Here is a 21,151-nt window from a genome sequence, read left to right as displayed (position 1 = left end):
GAGAGACTCCAGTTATACACCCCCGAAGGGGGAGGTTCCTAGTGTAGCGTGAAGTGAAGCCTATGTAGACCCGACTGAAAGTCGGCCTTGTTAATACTGTAAATATTGTGAATCATGTAAATATAAGAGTGTAAATAGACAGAGTAGAGAGAGTAGGATGGAGGCAGGGAACTGTGATTCATCCCTCCATAATCATCTTCCCACGACAGATCACGCAGATCCTACCAATATGAAAGGCGACAGCAGCCGAATGCTTAGGGGCGAAGTACCAGGAATGGACAGGGAGAGGCACCGGTCACACAGGCAACAGTTTATTAGCCTTAATATCAACGCCCCCTTAAGACGTAATAATAAGAATCATAATAATGTAATACGTTGCTACCTGTAAACTATATGAGGAGTTGTCAAGAAGGAGCTATGACTATATGTCAGGGGGTAGTTCCCATAATAGAGATGACAGACGATAGGTAGAGGCGGGTCAGACCTGATACGCCCGCTCTACGCCAATGATAAGAGGTGACAGTGATGAAAGGGCCAGCCAACAGTGAACGCTCGACTACGCGCTACCGGCCCTTGGTACTTACATCACCTCACTGAGGACATATAATAGATGGTGGCAGCTTTTTGAGAGAAGGAAACCCCGAACAGGAGAATCCTAGCCGAGGGTGAGCTAGGATTATGGTGTTAACTCCTTACAGCGTAAGCTGTGGTGGTCAGGAGGGGTACTTCACGCCCCTCCTGCAACACGGCGTTACAAGTGGTACCAGCGTCGCGGCATAACAGGGGTGGCAGAGGCGGGCTAACTCCACGCCCCCCTGCTCCGCGGCGTAACACTCGTATTCGGAACATTCTCCGTTCGAATCTCCGCCGAGAAACTTGTTATTCTGACAGAAATATTCGTGGTTTTTCTCATTCCCTCCAGGCAAATGGCGGGGTAGTACCCTGATTAAGACATGGCCGCTTCCTTCCAAATCGTTTCCCATTCATCATTCACCCTACCATTCCCACCGATATAGTGTGGAATATTAGCGAGACATTCACTGTAATGATTTGCGTACTTGCCTTGCATCAGCTGCTCAGCGCCGTGTAATTCGGCAACTTCTCCGCCACATTTCTAATGCATGTAGCCTACATGAGCTGATGCAGGGGATCAGGTCTGACTGCTCAATTGCTACTGGCTCTCTCACCAGCGCAGTGATTCTTGGGTCCTAGTCGCACGGGACTCATGACCATGGCTCTGGGAGCCTTCAGATAAGTGAACACTTTGAGCAGTTCCCACTTTCCCAACGAGAAACCTTTAATCACTTACTCTTGAGTCTTTCAACGTTGCTGTCAGTAGTTCAAATCATATCGCGTCGAGTGAACGACAGTCATTAAGAAATTAATTGCAAAGGATGTGAAAGGAAGCGATTAGAGTTCAATTTGCGGTAGCGAGGGAAAACCACGAACACCCTTAGATAGGAAAGTCTGTCTGGGGAGAGATTTGATCCAGGGACCTTCCAAATATGAAGCAGGAGTGATGCAGGCTCGACGGTGACGTTCTGTTAGAACGCCTTCCTGTTCAGAAGGTTCCGGGTTCGGTCTTCAATTTTGCCTGCGGTACGCGCTGGTTTTCCTCAGTCTCCTCGGACATACTAGCCGTGCCGGCGTAACATATGTAGGTAAATAATTAAGGACTACGTTATGAAGGCGTGTGGGGGAGTGGATGTATAGACTCCTGTCTTGTTGACCTCTTCACTTGTTGGAGCTGATTGGTCAGCTTCACGCCCCAACCGTTATACCCCTGAGGAAGGAACCCCCGGTACCAATTGTGTAAGAGGTTGGGTGGACCCCAGAACCGGTCTGGACGACGTAGAATGTGGTCCAGTCGTTGAATTATACCCCCCCACCCAACGTTAGTGATATTATACGATACGACGCCATGACCTCATCCTTGCAGATCCCTTCCAGTTCATTACTCATCCTAGCACCCGACGCTGCTAAATAAGAGCATGAACATAGCAGAAATGTGTTGTTGAAATATCGCATTAGCAGCTACGCTCCTTGAGGTCCTTGAGCAGCGACCCATGTCATCGCATCTGAGGATGTGGGTAGTAGCGAGGTAGCGAGCATGCGTACACGGGCGGCTGTCGCTTGCTGACTACTTCAGTACGGGCTTGCATGGCATCGCGCGAGGATAACGTAAGTAGGATCTTTGCAATGGGCATCGCTAGCTTTTGTTTATTTATTGGAAACTCTGTGAACCCTTTACAGCACACTGGTAATTGTTGTAACCGTAAATTCCTAGCCTGAAAGTATTTATAATTATTTATATTAGACACTCAATTGTTCCCAAGAAGATGATAGGCTTACCTCAGGCTAGGTAGGGTACGTTCTGTAACCAGACCAATGTTAATGGTGTTTGTAAAATTAGATTTTATTATTGCACCCTTCATTATGCTTTGAGCCATAACGGTTTTCTCGCATAGACACGTTTCTAGATGTCAAGGAAAGAACTGAACTAACAGGATATGACGTCAAAAGTATTTGTTACAAACGAAAGGAAAACTTCTTTTACTTTAAACGTGAAATTTTACAATGGGAAAAGGGTGTTTTGAAGATAAACATCACTTCCGGGTAAGTTAAGATTGATGAATAAATGCCTCTTGTCAAAGTCCGGCAGTCTGGGGGCCGCGATGTAGGTTACCGGGGTGCAAAAGGGTCCTGAATGGAAATGAGGGGCGAATTTTGGTCATGAGCCTCAAAGTGGAAGCTTGTCGTAAGGAGGTTCGTGGCGAAACTGCGGAGTTATTAAGAAGCTTTAGTGTTATGCAGAAATAAGTTTCATTTGAAGCCATTATTGACGTGATCAGTAATAGAATCCAAACAAAAATAAATTTTCATGTGAATCCTTGGCCTCGTGGCTTTATACTGCCTGTTTGGTGTGATATAAAACGTTGCACGCATTGGCTTCACAAAATCTTAGGGTCGCGCCATAACACAAGCAGGTTAGACGCCGGTTTGGACGTACTGGCACTGTAGCAGCTCGCGTTTCCCCTGCCGGTCACTACGCAAACTGCATACTCACCTGGCCAGGCGGCCCATTATCACATCCTTGGCTGAGGGCACTTGGCCCGTTACAGAGTAGTGAATATTTTTCCGTATATTATTTTTGGTGGCCTTTACTTCTCCACTCCGTTTATCTGCTGCTTATTTAGGTCACCATACCCGCTTATTTGAAGTGCTATAAGATATCTGCCCTCCTCCGGGAAATCATGCCTACGATACGATATCTCACCTGCCAGATAAGCAAACAACATGCAAAAACCGAGCAGAGCGCGCTTTTGCCAGACTGAACGGGTTCTCCTCCTATCACATCAGCAATTTAGCTAAAGTCATGTTCCGAGGGTAGGAGCCGGGTTAGCGTAGTCTGTAGAGCGACTGGCTACGGGCTGGACGACCGAGGGGTCGGAGTTCGAGTCCCGGTAGGAGTCAAGAATTTACCCTTCACGTCGTCCAGACCGGTTCTGAGACTCACCCAGCCTCCTAGCCAATGGGTACCAGGGGCTCTTTCCCCGGAGATAAAACGACCGGGGCGTAAAGCTGAACACTCACCTCCAGCTAGTGCCGAGGTAAAGAAAATGTGGACTTATACACCAATCCCCCATACGCCTTCGTGATGTAGTGCTTAATTAGTAAACCACGTGGACTGTTTTACCTATTTATACCCGTTCCGAGGTTAATTCAACTGTACTTTGCATCTACTGTTAGTTCGGCTTAGATAATATCTTCCCGTAGGGTTACAACAGAGTGCCTGACACCGTGAGTCGCCCGAAGACACGGCATCTGCAACTAACAGCTAAATTAATAGCAAGGTGAAGGAGCAACTCTCATGACTCATATTAGGGAGGTGCCTGGCTCGAATTTCAGTCGGGGCATTAGCTATCTGGCGCCGTGACAGAACCCACAAAACAGCTGCAACCTCTGCCATGCCGCCGACTGTGATGCCCTGCCATCATCAGATCGAGTGGAGGAAAGGCGGTGCCGTTACTAGACCTGACCCGTGACTTACTTTACGACTCACCCGGTATCTCAGGCTAGCGTGAATGGTGAATAATGAAGTGGACGAAGGCGACCGTAACATAATCTCTTTGGAGTGACTGGGGGAAACTACGAAAGAACTGAGGACGACCGCTGTCACGGCAGTGATTAGAACCGAGTAACTGCTGAAGACAAGTCAAGGGCGTTACCGCTATGCCAACCTGCTAGTACCAACTGAGTAGAAACCATTCCTGCCTTGTACCTGACGACGGAAGCTTATCCAGCTTTCGAAACACTGCATTAGAAAAAAAATTATGGTAAGTCATTTGAGTTTGCGATCCGTTTTCTGCCGTCTATCTGCAACGTCGGTTAATATACACTCTCTTTAATGTAGTTACTGTATTGATATACAGTAAAGAGAAGGGCACGAGTGAATATTAACCGACGTTGCAGAGAGACGGCAAAAGGGCAGCACAAAGTCAGATACACACAGTCCAACAGCACGATGCAATATAATGTTATGAGATGCGTCATGTTTATGAATCATACGAAACACACTCGTACACTGAGTGTTGAAGCAGATGGTTTGTGTGACTAGGCTACAGGCTGGAAGGTCGAGGTTAGATTCTACGCAGGGCAAGATAGTTTTCTCTTCTCCACAGCGTCCAGACCGACTCCGGAGAAACCTAGCCTCTTATCCAATGAATGCCGGGGATAAAATGGCAGGAACGTGAAGCTGACAACTCACCTCTATCTAGTGCCAACGTTAACAATGATGGAGCTACACCTCCACTCCCCCTATGCCTTTACGGCGTGGTGCTTTAAAGGGTCAACAGGAGCTGACCTCACATAGACCTTGACAATCATCGTGGCAGCCAGCGCATGCGCCAACAGGCTGAGTGACGCCTGTGCGTCCAGTTAATATCTGCTGGGAGAGTCCCACAGCTCACTGCTTGTGCCAAAGCCGGCCATTCGTAATGGTCAAGTGCATAAGACTCCTGCTTCCTATTCTGGAGGTCCCGGGTTCGTACCTCGGTCCCAACAAATCCTGTCTGGAATATTTCATGACCTCATTCAGTACCTTCAGCCAAATTCTGGTACACAAACGTTTATCCCAAATTAGGATATGACACTTTCCTTCCACGTTCTTTCCAATTTATTATTCACCAATCCTATCATTCGGCGCTATATAATCGTAGCTACTGGAAGCATCGTTAAATAAACAAACAGGCAAAAGTAAAGTTGCTCCTGAGCTTCACTAAGCAACAGACCTGAATATGTACGGCGAAGAGGCGGTATAGTTCCAAACATTCTTAATCTTTGCACCAGATGAAAATCAGTGGTTAGCCTCACGCCCCTATACTCATTTGCTAGTAGGCTGGGCGGACCTCAGAGCCGGTCTGGACGCTGTGGAGGAGAGAAATCAAACCGCGATTCGTCGGCCGTTTAGCCTGAAATCTGATCACTACAGTGACTGAGCCATTCATTCGTCTGTAGAAACTAATAAAACAGAAAAACCTATCAGATTGTCATGTTCCTGACAAAGATTCGACCCTGGTACAGAAGCTTTAAACCTGATCTCTGGGTTACGCGTGAGAAGTGTGGCTGGCAGTGGTTGCAGCTGCATTGTGGGAGAAAGGGAAGGGGGTGATACACTAAGGCCCTACTGCAACCCACACATACCTTAATACCCTATCGACCAAATCGACTGCGAATTCTGTTGACAACAGCCAGGTTAGCATACACGGACAGAACCTCTCATGCGACCTGTTGACAACAGCCAGGTTAGCATACACGGACAGAACCTCTGATGCGACATCCGGTTCCGTCTGTTCACAGATGTGTGTCGAGATGGAACCACTAGACAAGCAATCGGCCAACCAACCACTGACATGGCTAGTAACCTTCCTTGTTGCAACGATCGGAAACGCGGATCTTCTTGTCACCCTCATAAAGCACAGGAACATACGCAGCGCCTGCCTCATCAACCTGGTCGTTGGGAACATTCTTGCAACTGTCTGCCTGCCGATCAACTACATATATCAGTTCCACAACGACTGTGGCCTGCAGTTTCCTACTTACATGGCCTTCTGGATACTACGTGACGTCGCAACTGGAGTGCAGATCTTCTCAGTGGCAGTGCTCAGTGCGCTGAGAATATCGAACTTACAGCCACGCCGTTACGAATCCGTTTCAGCTTCCACGTGCAAGGAGAGCATCGCAGAGGGCTCTGGTTCGCCTGCGCCAAAACATAACATTCATCGCATTATCACACTCTCCTCTCAGACATTTGTAATTTGGATCATGGCGATATGCTACTCCCTCTCTGGAACCGTGACGTCATACACGCCATATTACATCCAACATGGCGATACCTTTGAAGACGCCAATACTAAACGCACTGTCATACTTCATTGTCTGTCATTTTGCGTAGTCCCTATGGTACTCACCACATTTTTCTATGTAGTGAGTGAATGTCGGAGATGCAGCTCGCCTGACAACGTGAAGGCGAAGGATGAAGGGAGATTGGTGTTTTGGCTGATCTGCACGATCACGGTCAACTACGTGCCCTTACACAGCTGGCTGCTGTATTCCTGGTCACAGTACAGGATCGTGACGATGGCAGTCGTGGATTTTGCGACGTACTTCCCGCTGTATTCCACTGCCAGCTGGATTCCTGTCGTCTTATATTGTGTTACGTCAAAGTGCGGAGTTGACTGCAGTGATTAAGTGACAGACTGGACGATCGGGGGAACCCCGTGACCGCCTCCAGGACGTACCCAGCATCCTATCTAACGAGTACCGGGGTCTCTTTCTCAAAAAATAAAGCAGGTGGAGCGTGAAGCTGAACATTTACATCCATCTAGTGACGATATTAAGAATGCGAGGAGTTACAACTCCGCTCTCTTTTACGTCTTCGTGGCGTGGTGTTTAAGCATAGGAACAATTTTGCCTTTGTTCCCAGGACACAGTCCAGTGGTTGTGGGCCAGATCGCCCCTTTGCCAAGAAGGCAAGGCAACATCGATAAAAATCGACGGGCTCTGCACTATGCCTGCTGCCTTGTGTTTTGAAAGAACTGTTTCTAGCCTCTGCTGGGACCAGCTGTTAACACAACGAACACTCCACACAAAGCCGATGTTAGCAAACATGTTCAGTTCCTGCTCTGTCATGTGATCTCGTATTTTATGCAGTGACTAAGAAACGTATGAAATGTAAGGCAATTTCAGATTGAGGTTGAGCAGGTAAAAGGGGTGCTCAATACATTTTACTATTTGAGCTAACAGCGCAGTCTGTATGGTGACCAGTTACGGGCTGGATGACCGAGGGGTCGGAGTTAAAGAGTCCTGATAGAGTCAAGAATTTTCACTCCTCTATGTAACCCAGCCAACCTCTGGGGCCCACACCGCCTATCCAATAGGTGCTGGGGACAAAGCGGCCGGGGTGCGAAGCTGACCACTCACCTCCAACTAGTGCCGAGGTCAAGAAAACGTCAATGTATAAATTCATTCCTCATATGTCTTCATGGCGTGGGACAACTTTACCTTTTTACCTTTATTCCCAAAGTTAGAAAAAGCAGACACCCGCCCTATTCATAGCGGACTGTGGACCTCGCCCCCTGTACCTGTGAGTGCTACAATGCAGTCTTGTATTGCAACAAAACATCATTGACACGTGTACGACGTGAAACATACGTAATCAAGTTGGGGGGGGGGTAATGACTGGAGCAGCGGAATAATGAGGGGGCACTGTGTTCTGTTAATTTGTGCTCCATGCTCGAAGCTTCCCCCTCTGTCTACTGTCGAATTCTTCTGCAACCCAGGCTGGCCTATGTAAACCGAGGCAAGGTGCTTGTACCAATATTAGTATGGGGAGAGTGACTGAATGACTGGTGGGGAACACAGGGAGCTGCCCTGGAAGGGGGGGAGTAAAGGCATGATGGAGATGTGGAGGGGGTCGACCCATGGGCCTCAACTCCGTAGCCTCAGTACAGTCTTTACATTCCTAATGTCTCTGGAATTTGAGAGTATCGGTAACTTCTAATCGTTTAAAGATAGAGGTTAATTTATTTGCAAGTGGTGCGATTTAAAACAACACACGAAGCAACAGTGATCGAAATGTGCATTGTCTTGTCACATTACAGTGTAGAACTTCCAGTACAAATGTATGACACAAACTCCGTCCTAAGTGCAACAATTTATTGTAGTTCTTTTGTCTTCTTTTCTTCTACACTACATGTTTCGGCCGTAAATGGCCATCATCAGGTGTATTCTCTCACGTAGCTGTTACACTGCACGTAGTTTAAAATTAAAAAAAAAACACCAGCTTTCTTAATTGTTCATTTCTCCGTTGTTAATAGGTCCCGATATATCAGAATCCCTTGCTAATATTTGTTAGATATGTATAAAATCTTTGTTAATTTACATACGTCAATTTGACTTTTGAATTTTGGTATTTTAAGATCCTCAATTTAAATTTATTTATTTTTTTTAATTTAAAGTTCACAGGGATACCTGCTCTAGGTGTACAGTGCTTCAGCAGCTACTTCTTGCTTTCAGCACCGCTCAGGTATTATTCTGCGTAGGCCCCTGTGTGCGTGCCGCTGCTTATCTTTAGTACTAAAGTACACGTACTCAAGATAAGCAAAGTCTGACGAGGATTGCAAGTTATGAGCGTTCAATTCTATCCAGTCTTCCTTAACTTCCTCCCTCATTCGTCAAAATATTCCCCTCAGCACCGTGTCCTCAAACACCCTCCATTATTTTCTTCCTTTAATGTGAAAGACCAAGTTTCACACCCACACATACAAATTAAGTAGTAGATACTCTACTCCAGCGTTTCTCAACCAACGGGCCGCGGTCTGAGAAAGGCTGAGAATCACTGCTCTGCTCAGTTCGCCTGTGACCACCACTTAGCCACACTGTGTACAGTCTGCAACAGTGTGGCTCAGTGCTCTGCGTCTAGGCACCGGTGCCATGCATACGTGTAGGACGACTGGTGGGAAAGTCTCCACATATTCACATTAAATCCAGCGCCAGATGAATGTGAAAGGCTAGCTTCGCGCTCCAGCCGTTCAGCCCATTTTCGAAGTGTTGGCCCCAGTCTAAAGCTGCCTTTAAGCATATTAGTAAGACCCGGTGACGACGTGTAGTATTTACATGACACATAAACTGCGACAGACAGACATGATACAACTTCTATTACAACCGTCACAACACAACAAATATCAAGATCAGTGCCTAGTTTCGGCTCTGCTACATGTTTCGGCTATCAATAGCCATCATCAGGCAAATACATGGTTAACATACATACACCACTGAACTGCAGTACTAGCAAAATTGGATACAATACTGTTAATTATATAAAACACTTGACGTAAAAATACAAAAATCAGATTATATAAAACAGAAGTTATAGTATAAAACAAGAATAAAATTCTTAGATTTATGTTTTATATCATCGAATCAGTCGTTGGTTTTGTAATTTCGTTACATTCCCACGGACAAATTGGAATATTCTATATTTTGTTTATATAAAATTGTATAGGAGGCTCGTGATGTAGATGTAGTAAATTAATATTAATTGTTTAGTCGGTGCCTCATCTTACAAAGTTTTGTCCGTTCTGTAGGGAATTTGTTGTGTTGTGACGGTTGTAATAAAGAGGTTGTATATTGTAACACAACAGGATGCATGAAATGAAAATGAAGTGGCATGATACCAGCTGCCTGGCAGCCTTATCGCGCCCGGACTTCCCAACTTGTGACTGCACGACAATCAGCGACTGTTCAACGCGCAAACTCAGATCACGAAGCCCAAATATTCCCAGAACAGCTCATAAAATTTCATATTGGCAGAAGGAATTCCTGCAAAGTCAACTACCGCTACCACAAAAGCTATGAACTGGGGAGTTAGTTAAGTTCCGGTGGCAACGCTTTGAATCTCGGACGGGACACCTGCTATCCAGACTAAAGTTTCTCATTCTCATTCTCATTCTCTCGAAAAAATTCCGGGGCAAATATCTTTAACTACGCCAAGGACGCTTCGTTTCAGATCCTATCCAATTCATTATTCACTGTTACACTCCATCTGCTATCGGAACGAAAGGAAGTCATCGTCATTTAGTGACGTTGACCGTTACGTCATCATTAGAAAGTTACTTGACTCTACTTTCAACATACAGAATGTCCGGATGAAAGGTATCCAAAATGAAATCATTATATCTCAAAAGGAATTTATTATAGATAATGGGTTACACCATTAAAAAGGGAAACTATCAAACTTTTTCTGCTTATATAACTTTCTTAATAAATTTAAATATGGGTTCCCTTGCTGGCACGACAAATATCCAAGCTTGAAGCATGTTTGGTGTTACCGTAGCAACCACAGCGTCCCTTATGCGGGCTTTCAGGTGTTGAAGGTCGTTGATCTTAACCTGGTAGACAATGTTCTTCACATAACTCCACAAGAAAAAATCCACTGGGGTTAAATCTGGCGACCTTCAGAATTAAAGGGACATACATTCATCAACGGAATAAACGGAATGTTTCAACAGCAAGGATTTAAGCCCCTCTTATAAGAATTAAATTTACTTTTTCATTTTATCTGCTCAGGGATCTCATTATACAAGGCGATTCCCATATTTATAACGCTTTTCTTAAAAAAATATGTATTGCATTGATTTACGTGTAAATTTAGTTTTCTTCGCGTGTTGTAATTATGGCTGTCCACATTTTTTGCCATAAAGTCTTTATATTTTTTAATAAAACATATCACTTCAAAAATGTATAGCGCTGCCAATGTTAAAATATTATAATCTTTAAAAATTTGTCGGCATGACGATCGATTATTAACCCCACTGATAATTTGAAGGACCTTGTTTTGCTGTGTAAAGAGTACCGCAGACAGGACTCAAAATTTGAAAAGTAGATATTTCTTATCATATTTGGGCTCAACGTTTCTTTTGATGTTTTTATCATATAAACTACTTTTCATAGCTTAGCTCTTAAAAATCGAGTATGGGCGCCCCATTTTAGGTTTTCTGTGATGTAAATACCTAAAAATCTTAGTTCTGATTTATAGGTAATTTCTAAAGTTTTAAATTTGTTTGTGGTCTTAACGGAACTCTCATTTGTTTCGGATGAAATGACATAGCAAATTATTTTTTTTTTTCAAAATGTATTATAAGAATATTTTTGTCGAACCATATATTTAACTCTCTCATCACGTTTTTTATTTTATGTTGAAGGTCAACTTCATCTGATCCAGTAATTAACAAATTAGTATCATCTGCAAATAAGACCAACTTTGCCCCTCGAACATTTATATGCAGCAAAAATTAAAGCGGCCCCAACACTCATCCTTGCGGCACGCCGTGCTCCACTTTCATACAGGAATAAGTGTAACTTTGTCTAAGGGGATTTCTACAATGTGTCCCCAACCTCAACAAACTGTCCGAATCCAGGAAACGTACGTAATATCAGACGAATGGATAAAATAACATAATGCAGATCTTCAAAATTTGGACTTTTCGTTTAATATTTTTCCAGAAAAATGAGATGGCTTTGACCTGCAACATACAGAGGGAACAAAAAAATACGTACGAAATTTCTGGTTGGAAGGTATCAGAGAACGACAATATTTTGAGACCTAAGCTAGATGGTATTAAGCTGAACTCGACTGAAATGGCTCAAAATATGGTCTGCAGGTGGTATATTGTGAAATCGGATTCCGTAAACACAAGGAATACCGATACGTTATATTCCACGTGTTGACATTTAGTCCTTTCTGTTTATCTCGCGACGTTTATTTTCGAAAGTTGTGAATGTTGGTATCAATGGTATCTCGATATCTTGATGAACGTTGGTGTGGCTTGTTACTTCGCAGAAAGTGAGAAATACAACAATAAAATCCGGAAGTAAGTACACACAGTCAAATGTCCTTCATGTATGGCAAAATGTGTCACTTGGTATGATAAATAATGAACGACAGACAAAAGAAATGCTTCTTTCTTATGTTCCGTGTTAGCCGGTAATCAGAAGCCAAGGCTGTTACTAACAAACTGCCAAGGTCAGGGGGAGGGATAAAATTTTCACTTTCGCTTGTTTTCAAACAGATACGGAGGAATACTTAGTAATATCTTATTATAAGATGATTAATTTTAAATATCTTCTACATAAACAAGACACAATTACGTTACGTAATTATTTATCACCTACTAACGGATCATTGCGACTACCGTCAGCCATCGAGTGTTACAGTTTCTTGGCGTAAATGGTAAAAGAAATACATTACCATGCTGATAACCGTTCTGCAGTATTGTTGCATCTTTCGATACGAATTTGTGATAATTAATACGGTATGAGTGCAGTATTTATTGCCAAAAGATGCCTTCTAATAATGAATTAACTCCCCATGTCTTACAGTGGCATGGTTAATTGAACAATTAATGCCCTTATTTACATTTGGATAAGGTTACACCAATGATTGCACGAAGGCCTATACTGAACATCATATCTCGCCTACTGTCCACAGTTTCAAAAACCATGGAAAAGCACGGTGTTGTACCTGATGTGATCGACACAGCTCCAGGTTCAAAACTTGAGGTAAGACTGTAAATTCACTACATTTCCAGTGTTCCCAGGAGTATTTGCAGTGTTAACCCTCCAAGGCAAAGCAGTTACATTATGTACACTCTGTTATAATATTAAAGAACTCACAGTAAATAGGAATAACCAGTTGTTTTTTCTTTCTGTTAGGTAGGAAATTAATTTTTAAACATTTAGATGAATTTCAAGCTTGAAAGGGTTAAGGCCATGGTAGACTCTAAGACTCGCAACACGTCTGCTGAACAAGGCAGCATCATATTTTATATTTTTTAGAGCTGTACAGAATCTGCATTTCCTATGCTGAAAGTTCACACTCTTCACAGATAATATAGGTCTCACATAAACTGATAAAGTAAAGGTAAAGTTGCCCTTGTTAATTAACTGGAGTGCTATGAAGAGAGGATAGTAGAGGTATAACTCCACATGCTCATATCCTTGGCACTTACAGGAGTCCCCTATACCGACTCAAGTGGTAGGTGGCAGATTACGGTCATCAGAGTTCTGGGCGTTCTGACAAAGAGATTATTCCTGCTCTTGCAAGAAACAGAACCTCAGTGGTACAAGAACCCACCACTGGACCCTATTGGAACTTGAACAAATGCAGCCAGCACCTTCACACTATACTTATATGGTTGAGTTTAATTGTATGCAAACCTTGTGCTCTTGCTCAAGTAGTAACCCTTATGACTTGCATTCAGGACACGTCTAATTAAAATCTCAGATGGGACACTAACTATACTTATTCAAGATTTTCTTCAGTCCCTCCAGGCAAATGCTGGAGGGATAGTGCAGTCGGTACAGCAAGTGGCTACAGGCTGGGAGACCGAGGGATCAGAGTTTGAGTCCCGGTAGGTTCAAGAATTTTGTCCATGTCCAGACCAGCTCTTAGGCCCACCCAGCCTCCTATCCAATGGGTACTGGGGTCTTTTTTTGCTGGGAGGGGGGGGAGGGGCTAAAGTGGCTGGGGTATGAAGCTGACCACCCACCTCCAAATTTTGCTGAAGTCGAGAAAATGTGGTTGTATATATCCACTCCCCCATACACCCTGATGGTGTGGTACTTAATTAGTTAAATGAAGGGACAGCTACCTTAAATTGGGTCATGAGCACTTCTTTCCACATCCATTCCAACTCATTACTCACAATTATCCAATTACTGAACACTATATAATGCAAGTCACTGACATTATCATTAAAGAAACTACAAATTAAGAGCATAGTCAGTTGAGGCACCACACTACAGGCTGGAAGGTTACAGGTTTCATTCCCCATGACGTCATTGCAGTTTTTCGATTTCCCTAATCCTTCCAGCCGCACTACGGCCCTGGGGTCAACTAAGCTCCTGACAGAAATGAGTAACAGCAATCTTGCTGGGGGTAAAGTGCAGCCGACAACATCACCGCCAGCTATGAGCCTATTGCGTAGAAAATGTGAGAGCCTCAACGTCTCATGACCCCATGGACATCCATGGCCTATTACAGGCATAGCTTTACCTTAAGAATAGATAAATAAAAAGTATGCCTAGATCTCCAGTTTCCACACTGGTTCCTCAATCACCACTGACATATAAGCAAAATCTATTTCAAGAGATGTTTCAGGTGACATATGGGTCACTTAGCGTCGATGAGGGAAATGAACTGACGCCAACACAAGTGAAGGATCCACCCACCGTCAAGTGGGATGCCGAGGATGGCTCCTATTACCTACTGTGCATGACAGGTATGTAAGCCTACATAGAGGCAACAGCCCGTCACTTGATAGGATCAACATTGGCACACGTCATCCTGGCAGGCGACAGGATTAACACTGAATGAGCAAAATCTATATTCTGTATCATGTCTTGTGCCAAATTTAGGGGGTAGTAATGATATTTAAGCATAATGTAAACTAGGGGTTTCGCCACATCACATTAACCTATATGATAAGGCCGCACCATAGCTCAGGCGGTTAGTCGCTGGTAAAGTGGGATTTGTGGTGGACAAAGTGGCGCTGGGGCAGGGTTCCTCAGAGTACTATAGGCCAATCAGTTGCTGTCATGCCGAGTGGACCCAGTTGGACTTCACCCCCCACTAAGCGAACCTATCTGATCGCAGTTCAGTTTTAGTATTGCTAAATCTTATTGTTTGAATCACCAGATCCTGATGCCCCGAGCCGAAAGGACCCCAAGTTTCGAGAATGGCACCACTGGCTGGTTGGAAACATTCCTGGAAACAGTGTGTCCCAGGGTGAAACTCTTTCAGAATACGTCGGTTCTGGACCTCCAAAGGGCACAGGTGGGTTCTGACTATTGAATTTGTGTGCACTGTCGTCACCGATTTGATGCTGTCACTACACTGTCTCTCATACGTGAACACTTTTTGTGTATTTGCATGTGTAATTCTTGTACACGCAAACAGAACTGTGACTGTCCTGTTCCCTGTGGTGGACATAATACAGGATGACACAAAGATATTACGGACTCTACTCCTTACTCTTGCAGCATTCTGTGATAGCTACGCTTGTTTCACTAGCTGTAGACAGTACACAGTATTTTATCAAATTCATGCTATATTAAGATTCTTTAAAAGCACACAAAATGAGTAAGTAAAACTAGGCGAGAAAGGGTATGCAGGGCATGTAGCACGAATGGGGGAGAAGAGGATTGCATATAGGATATTGGTGGGAAAGCCAGAAGGAAAGAGACCACTAGGCAGACCAAGACATAGGGCGGTGGACAATATTAATATGGATCTTAGACAGATAGGATGGGTTGCTAAGGATTTGATTGATCTGGCTCAGACTAGTGACCAGTGGAGGGCTCTTGTGAACACGGTGATGAACCTTCTGGTTCTATAAAACGCTGGGAAGTTCTTGAGGAGCTGCACAAGTGGTGGCATCTCAAGAAGGGCTCAGCTCCATGAGTGAGTGAGGGTAGGGAAAACACTGAAGTTTTCAACAAATGGAAAATAAAAACTTGTGTACATTCCCTTCTGTTTCAGGCCTTCATCGCTATGTCTTCCTGGTGTACTTGCAGCCTGGAAAAATCACATATGATGAGCCCCGGTTGACTAACAGGTAACAGACCAGTACCCCCAAAAAATTCCCTACTAAAATTTATACAGAAATTATTTTGTTTCAGACAGGACTGATGGGGACATTTTGGTGCCAAGGAGAAAAGACCTATTCCATTGTAAGATGGCAGTCTTCTAGGATGTAGCATTACATAATCTCCTAGATAAGTTTCAGAAGAACTTGTTGGCTCCATCTTCTATTCTGCCCTGAAGATGGTGGCAGCAGGTTACTGTGAAACATTGCTACCTGTCAACCAAACTACATGACACTGTATCTCAGAAGACTGTAATCTTCACTCATACTGCTGCAAAAATCTCAGATCTTGTGGAATGCATGTTTTTGCAGTTTGCTTTTTCTTTATTTTGCATCCCTCATTAGTGCAGATATGCATTTGCTGAAACTACGTTTCTCTCACTGACAGTCTTTAGACAGTACAGATACTAAATTTCAGGAAGCCTTAAATTCAGTTGTTTCATGCTTTTCTCAGTCAGACAAAAAGTGTTGCTGGAATATCTTAAAATAGTCCCAAGACCACTTCCACATTTCCGCAGTTTGACATCATGTAAATGTAACCTATATAGAATTAAATTATTTTAAAAGTTAAAGTTGGCCCTATGCCCTAGCACGAAGCTAGGAATGACTGATTTGTATTTAAATGTAGTGTCAAATAGTATAGTAAATTTGTGAATGATGAACTGGAAGGGATGAAGAAGGAAGAATTTGCTGTAGGGACTGAGGCCAGGTGTTGGGCCCTTCTGCTTATGAAACAAATTGCAACTGCTGCACTGCGACGGTTAGTCAGTGACTGCTAGGAGTATATGGGGTGCATGGAGGTAAAGGTTCACACATTTGGCATTGGAGATGTCACCTTTATCCCAGGGGAAAGTATCCCATTGAATAAAAGGCAGGATGGACCCCAGAGCCACTTGCATTAATATTGCAGATTAACACAGTACTACTCGTATTTTCTTTTCTGATATGCCATAGCTTGGGGTGATTGATCACCAACTTTTCACTGCAGAGGACCATGTTAAGTTCTGGGCTAGTCCTTGTAGCTGTTATGGCGAGGTGACCGTAGTTCCTGTGACATTCCACGTGCTGGTACTTTGGGCCCATCTGAGGATACAGCTACCCTCAGAACAACTACTAATGCTGCTACTACCATTACTACTACCACTTACTGTTATTATCCTTTTTGCAGATCTGGGGATAACAGAGGAAAGTTCTCCATTAGGAACTTTGCAAAGAAGCACAACTTGGGAAATCCTATTGCCGGTAACTTTTACCAGGCTCAGTGGGACGATTATGTTCCGAAACTTTACGAGCAGCTCAGTGGCAAGTAAATATGCCTAGGGATCGGATTTTTTCATAGTGGTGGAATATGTTTCTTTCACAAATGCATTACCAGATGGTGTTTTCTTAAGGGCATGAGTTGAACTACAGACCATGTTCTTTTTCAGCAAAATGAACATAAATTACATATGCTATTGGAATCTGAATTTTTTGTCTGTACCCAGTATGTAAAGTGTATATTTCCTGTAAAAGATAAAGGTTGCAAATAATGTGTAATTCTTTTATTTTTGCACTTATTCTTGCTATGTTAGTTCTTGAAGATTCTTCTCCATTTCATGAATTAAACTGAAGAAAAGGATATGGTAATTTGCTGCCTGTCAGGGGGCAGTGACAGGTGAGTCTGGAGCAACAATAGAAAGATACTGGGGAAAATCAAAACTTGGAAAATTCCTAATTTATTACAATACAGTTGACTGAAAGTGTGTGTTGGATGAAAATGTGTATCACTACTTGCTATAGCATTTTTCCAGAACAGTTCTCAGATAAATATTTAGTGATCTGCTTGCCGAGACACATGTATGCCCTTGTAACATTCTTCGTTCCGGTCTGATAAAATCTAAAATTGGAATGTCAAGAAATTTTTGAAAACTTCAACTGTATGAACTTCATGAAAATCATTTATTTGTTAAATTAGTGCATGGAGCAGACTGAGTACAACACGTACACTTCTGAAACGTTTTCTTGCAAATGTACCAAGGAAAAAACTTATAAATTGCTATGGCTTAAAGGTTAAAAATTGTGTGGCTACTGGAGATGCAACACAGATTTATTCACTCTACATGTCCTGGAAGAATGAAATGGGGGTCCCAGATGCATGTCTCTAAAGTTTCATTTGTACAGTGGATATTTCTGCTGTTCACCGACACGGTTCATTCTGACAAACAAAACTGCGGGGTCCTGAAGGCTTCTGGTCCCACTCATGGGCGTTGCTGGAAGTCATGGTTAATGTGATGCTTCTGCACCCACCGGGACATGTGGAAACAATGACAAAAACCTACAAAACATTAATATGAAAAATGAAACATTTTAAATGGCTTAAAAATAAAATCTACATTCATGAAAAAATGGTCAAACTGTGATATGCACTTACATTCTGAAGGGTTCTGACATGTACAACACTAGAGATTAATGTGATTTGGACTTCGTCCATTGTCTGGTGTTCTAAAGACCACAGTGGTTTGGACACTGGATCCATTTCCATCCTCAGGTGTGGGGAGATGCCTACTCTGTTGCGTCTATTAGAAAGAGCCAACCTCAGTCACAATCAGTTATTGAGTGATTAAGGTTAGCTCTTTATGACAGATACAACAGTCTCTCTCTCCCACACCCTTACCCAATGACGGAAACAGACCCAGTTTCTGAAACATCTTCTTTAATCAGACGATGGACAGTCAAAAAAATCTATTAATCCCACATAGCCTAGTTATTGCAACACTAAGCCAATGAAAATTTAATCAAAGAAATATAAGTGCAATTTAAAAATTCTGTCCTGTTCAAGTCCCTGCATCTCCTCAGATAAGAGGTTATGTTCATGCTCTGGCCACTTCAGTCATGAAGAGACTGACCTTGGTATCCACTGGGTGGGTTTCTGGGCTGGTCTGGATGCTGTGGAGAAAAGTCTTGCCTGTGCTGGGAATCAAAATCTGACTGGTTGATCATCAGGCCTGTAATGAAGTCACTATAATGGTTAGGATCTATCAGCTCCCTGTAACAGGCCATGGAGGCCCATAGGGCTGTGAGACGTCGAGGCTCCTACATTTTTTCTAGACAATCTGCTCACAGATGGCGGTGAGGCCATTCTTACGCGCCGGCTGCCCTTTACCACCCAGGAAGATTCCTAGTACTCATTTCTGTTAAAGACTGAGTCAACTCCAGGGCCACAGTGTGGCTAGAAGGATTAGGTCAATTAAAAGAAAAATCCACCTCATTGGTACTCGAACCCACAACCTTCCAGCTTGTAGCATAGTGCCTCAACCATGTTACTGTGTGCTGCCTTGCTATTTTAAGTACACAATGTGATATTATTGACATTGAGAAGGTTGGCATACCAGTGACGCTCTGGTTGCATTCAGGTGCAGTTTGAATTTGGCCAGGACACTGCATATCCCAAGGGTTTTCACTATTTTCCTCAGTCCTTCCAGGTACAGTTGGGTACTACCTCAATCAGGCCGCAACTTCTTCCTTCAAAATATTTTCTAATTACTCACCAATCATCATAACATCTGAATATCGGCAAACAGGATGGGCACTGAAATGGGAGAAAATGGATGCCTAAGTCATTACTCAAGAATGTTCACACACAACAGTAATGAAGAAAGAAAAGGATAGGGAGCCATAAATAATTATTGATAATTTATAAATTAATTTAAACCATTACATTTTCTTGTTTTATAAACCAACACACATGCACACATTTTAATATGCTTCCACATATACAATAAACAGAAATATAAATACATCTAGTTACTTCTTTACTTAAATGACTAGACTCATAGAAACCTTGTAGGACTGAATAATGAAATTAACTCACAATGTTCCCAGCTAGTGACACAGTGTCTGATAGAGTGCTGGCAAGTATTGTCAATGACATCTGTTGTCCTTAAGAGACAGTTTCAGCACCAAAAAAATACGGTTTCTGATACTGTCACTGTATTTAAAATTCATCAATCATTAATCACAGAATCACAAGTTACAAATAGACCCTCATTTATTCATACCAAAGAATACAAAATATGAACAAAAGTGAAGAGAAAAGAGACACTTCAACCAATTTTATTTAAATATTTCCTTGTATGGGGAAACTATACAAATAGGCAACATGTTCCGATATGAATTCTGCTCATCTGCTGAATATTTTAAACAGAATCCTATAATACTTTGCTTTTCCCATCAGGCAGAATGTTAGTCATTACTTCATATATTAATGAGATCCATGATTTGAGTCCTGCCATGAGACCTGTTATTTTAACACATTGTTTTCCTCATTATCATTAGATATAAATACTGTCTTTGTTGAAGTTTAATGTTCACCAGACATAATGCCCATTCCAACTCCCAAACCTATTTTTTTTTACACATAAGCTCTACAAAATTTAATTCATGGAGGTTAAATGCTGTAAACTGTACTATACTTAAACCAGTTTTGGATAACTGACATAAATTGTCCCAACACAGTGGGAAATAGATTACTGTTTTCTCAGATGTGACATATCCTAAGAATAAAGCACCACACCAATAGGACGTGGGGGGAGGGAGGAAAGTAAGTATACTTCCACATATTCTTAACCTCAGCACTATACAATGGTTGGCTTCATATTCATGTCTCCTTTACCCCTGGTGATAGAGCACTTGATGCCTACTGGATAGGACACCAGATAGGCCCCAGGGGCAATCTGGATGCTGTGGAGAAAATCCTCCAGCGCCCCTGGTACTTGAACTCCTCTTTCCTGGTTATTCAGGTTGCCACCCACTCACTATACAGACTGAGCTGTCCCAGCTCGCTCCAGACATCGCATCCCAGAATGCAGTAACTTCGGTATTCACTGCCATGAGCATTCCAAATCTCAGAGAATAAAATGAATTTCAAGAACCAGCAATGTTAGTGGTAACACTCAGTAAAACACCTAAGAAAACTGAAACTGTACACGTTACAATCCGGCAAACATGATATTTTAGGCTTTAGTTTAATTTATTTTTCTTTGTTATTTTGATCCACCTGTTTACCAGATGAATAAACAGACTACAAGAAAATCTGGAACAAAGACATGTATGTTCGAGCACAGCAGTCACAATATTATGTTCAAGAAGTACACTTCAACTAATAAAGTGCCACCATGAAATTGACATGGCAGTTCCTCCCCTTCCCCCAAATTCTTATCATTGCTCATTCCATGCATGTGGTTTTTTCTCATTCAGCTGACAATACTAAGTTCAATCACTGCAATACTATCACCTCTTTTATTAGGCCATGGTGAAATAATGTATTTTCATTCAGGAAGAAGCAAAATATAGCAGTTACCTGACTGAAATGTTACATTAGACCCACAGGTGCATAATCTTCAACGCTATTTTACACAAACTCCAAAATAACTTTAAAATCACCACTATTTCTGACACTGTCAATT

The 21,151-nt window shown here is 42.7% G+C and overlaps 2 protein-coding genes across 4 annotated transcripts in view; one reads left to right on the top strand and one right to left on the bottom strand.

The window, feature by feature from the left end:
- LOC111872441 (BLOC-1-related complex subunit 6) overlaps positions 1-8,254 on the bottom strand; it is a 33,544-nt gene extending 25,290 nt beyond the window's left edge. Inside the window, exons 1-2 of the mRNA XM_023866371.2 lie at positions 6,471-8,254; positions 6,103-6,259 (exon numbers count right to left, since the gene is read on the bottom strand). The gene's annotated coding sequence lies outside the window, so the exon portion shown is untranslated. The remainder of the gene's footprint in view (positions 1-6,102; positions 6,260-6,470) is intronic.
- On the top strand, positions 2,149-17,238 carry LOC111872443 (protein D2). 3 transcript variants are annotated; one of them, XM_023866376.2, is made up of 6 exons: positions 2,149-2,181; positions 12,551-12,621; positions 14,222-14,342; positions 14,759-14,896; positions 15,602-15,677; positions 16,876-17,238. In XM_023866376.2, the coding sequence occupies exons 2-6, from the start codon at positions 12,562-12,564 to the stop codon at positions 17,015-17,017; spliced, it is 537 nt and encodes a 178-aa protein (XP_023722144.1). In that variant the 5' UTR covers positions 2,149-2,181; positions 12,551-12,561; the 3' UTR covers positions 17,018-17,238. The 3 variants fall into 3 exon arrangements, with proteins under 3 accessions (XP_023722144.1, XP_023722143.1, XP_023722142.1); XM_023866375.1 differs by lacking the exon at positions 2,149-2,181 and adding an exon at positions 11,830-11,933; XM_023866374.2 differs by lacking the exon at positions 2,149-2,181 and adding an exon at positions 11,839-11,933 and having other exon boundaries at positions 12,490-12,621.
- Positions 17,239-21,151: the final 3,913 nt, after the last annotated feature.

This window comes from Cryptotermes secundus, unplaced genomic scaffold, assembly GCF_002891405.2.
Source record: "Cryptotermes secundus unplaced genomic scaffold, Csec_1.0 scaffold247, whole genome shotgun sequence".
Lineage (NCBI taxonomy): Eukaryota > Metazoa > Arthropoda > Insecta > Blattodea > Kalotermitidae > Cryptotermes > Cryptotermes secundus.
This window is presented reverse-complemented; position numbering and strand designations above follow the sequence as displayed.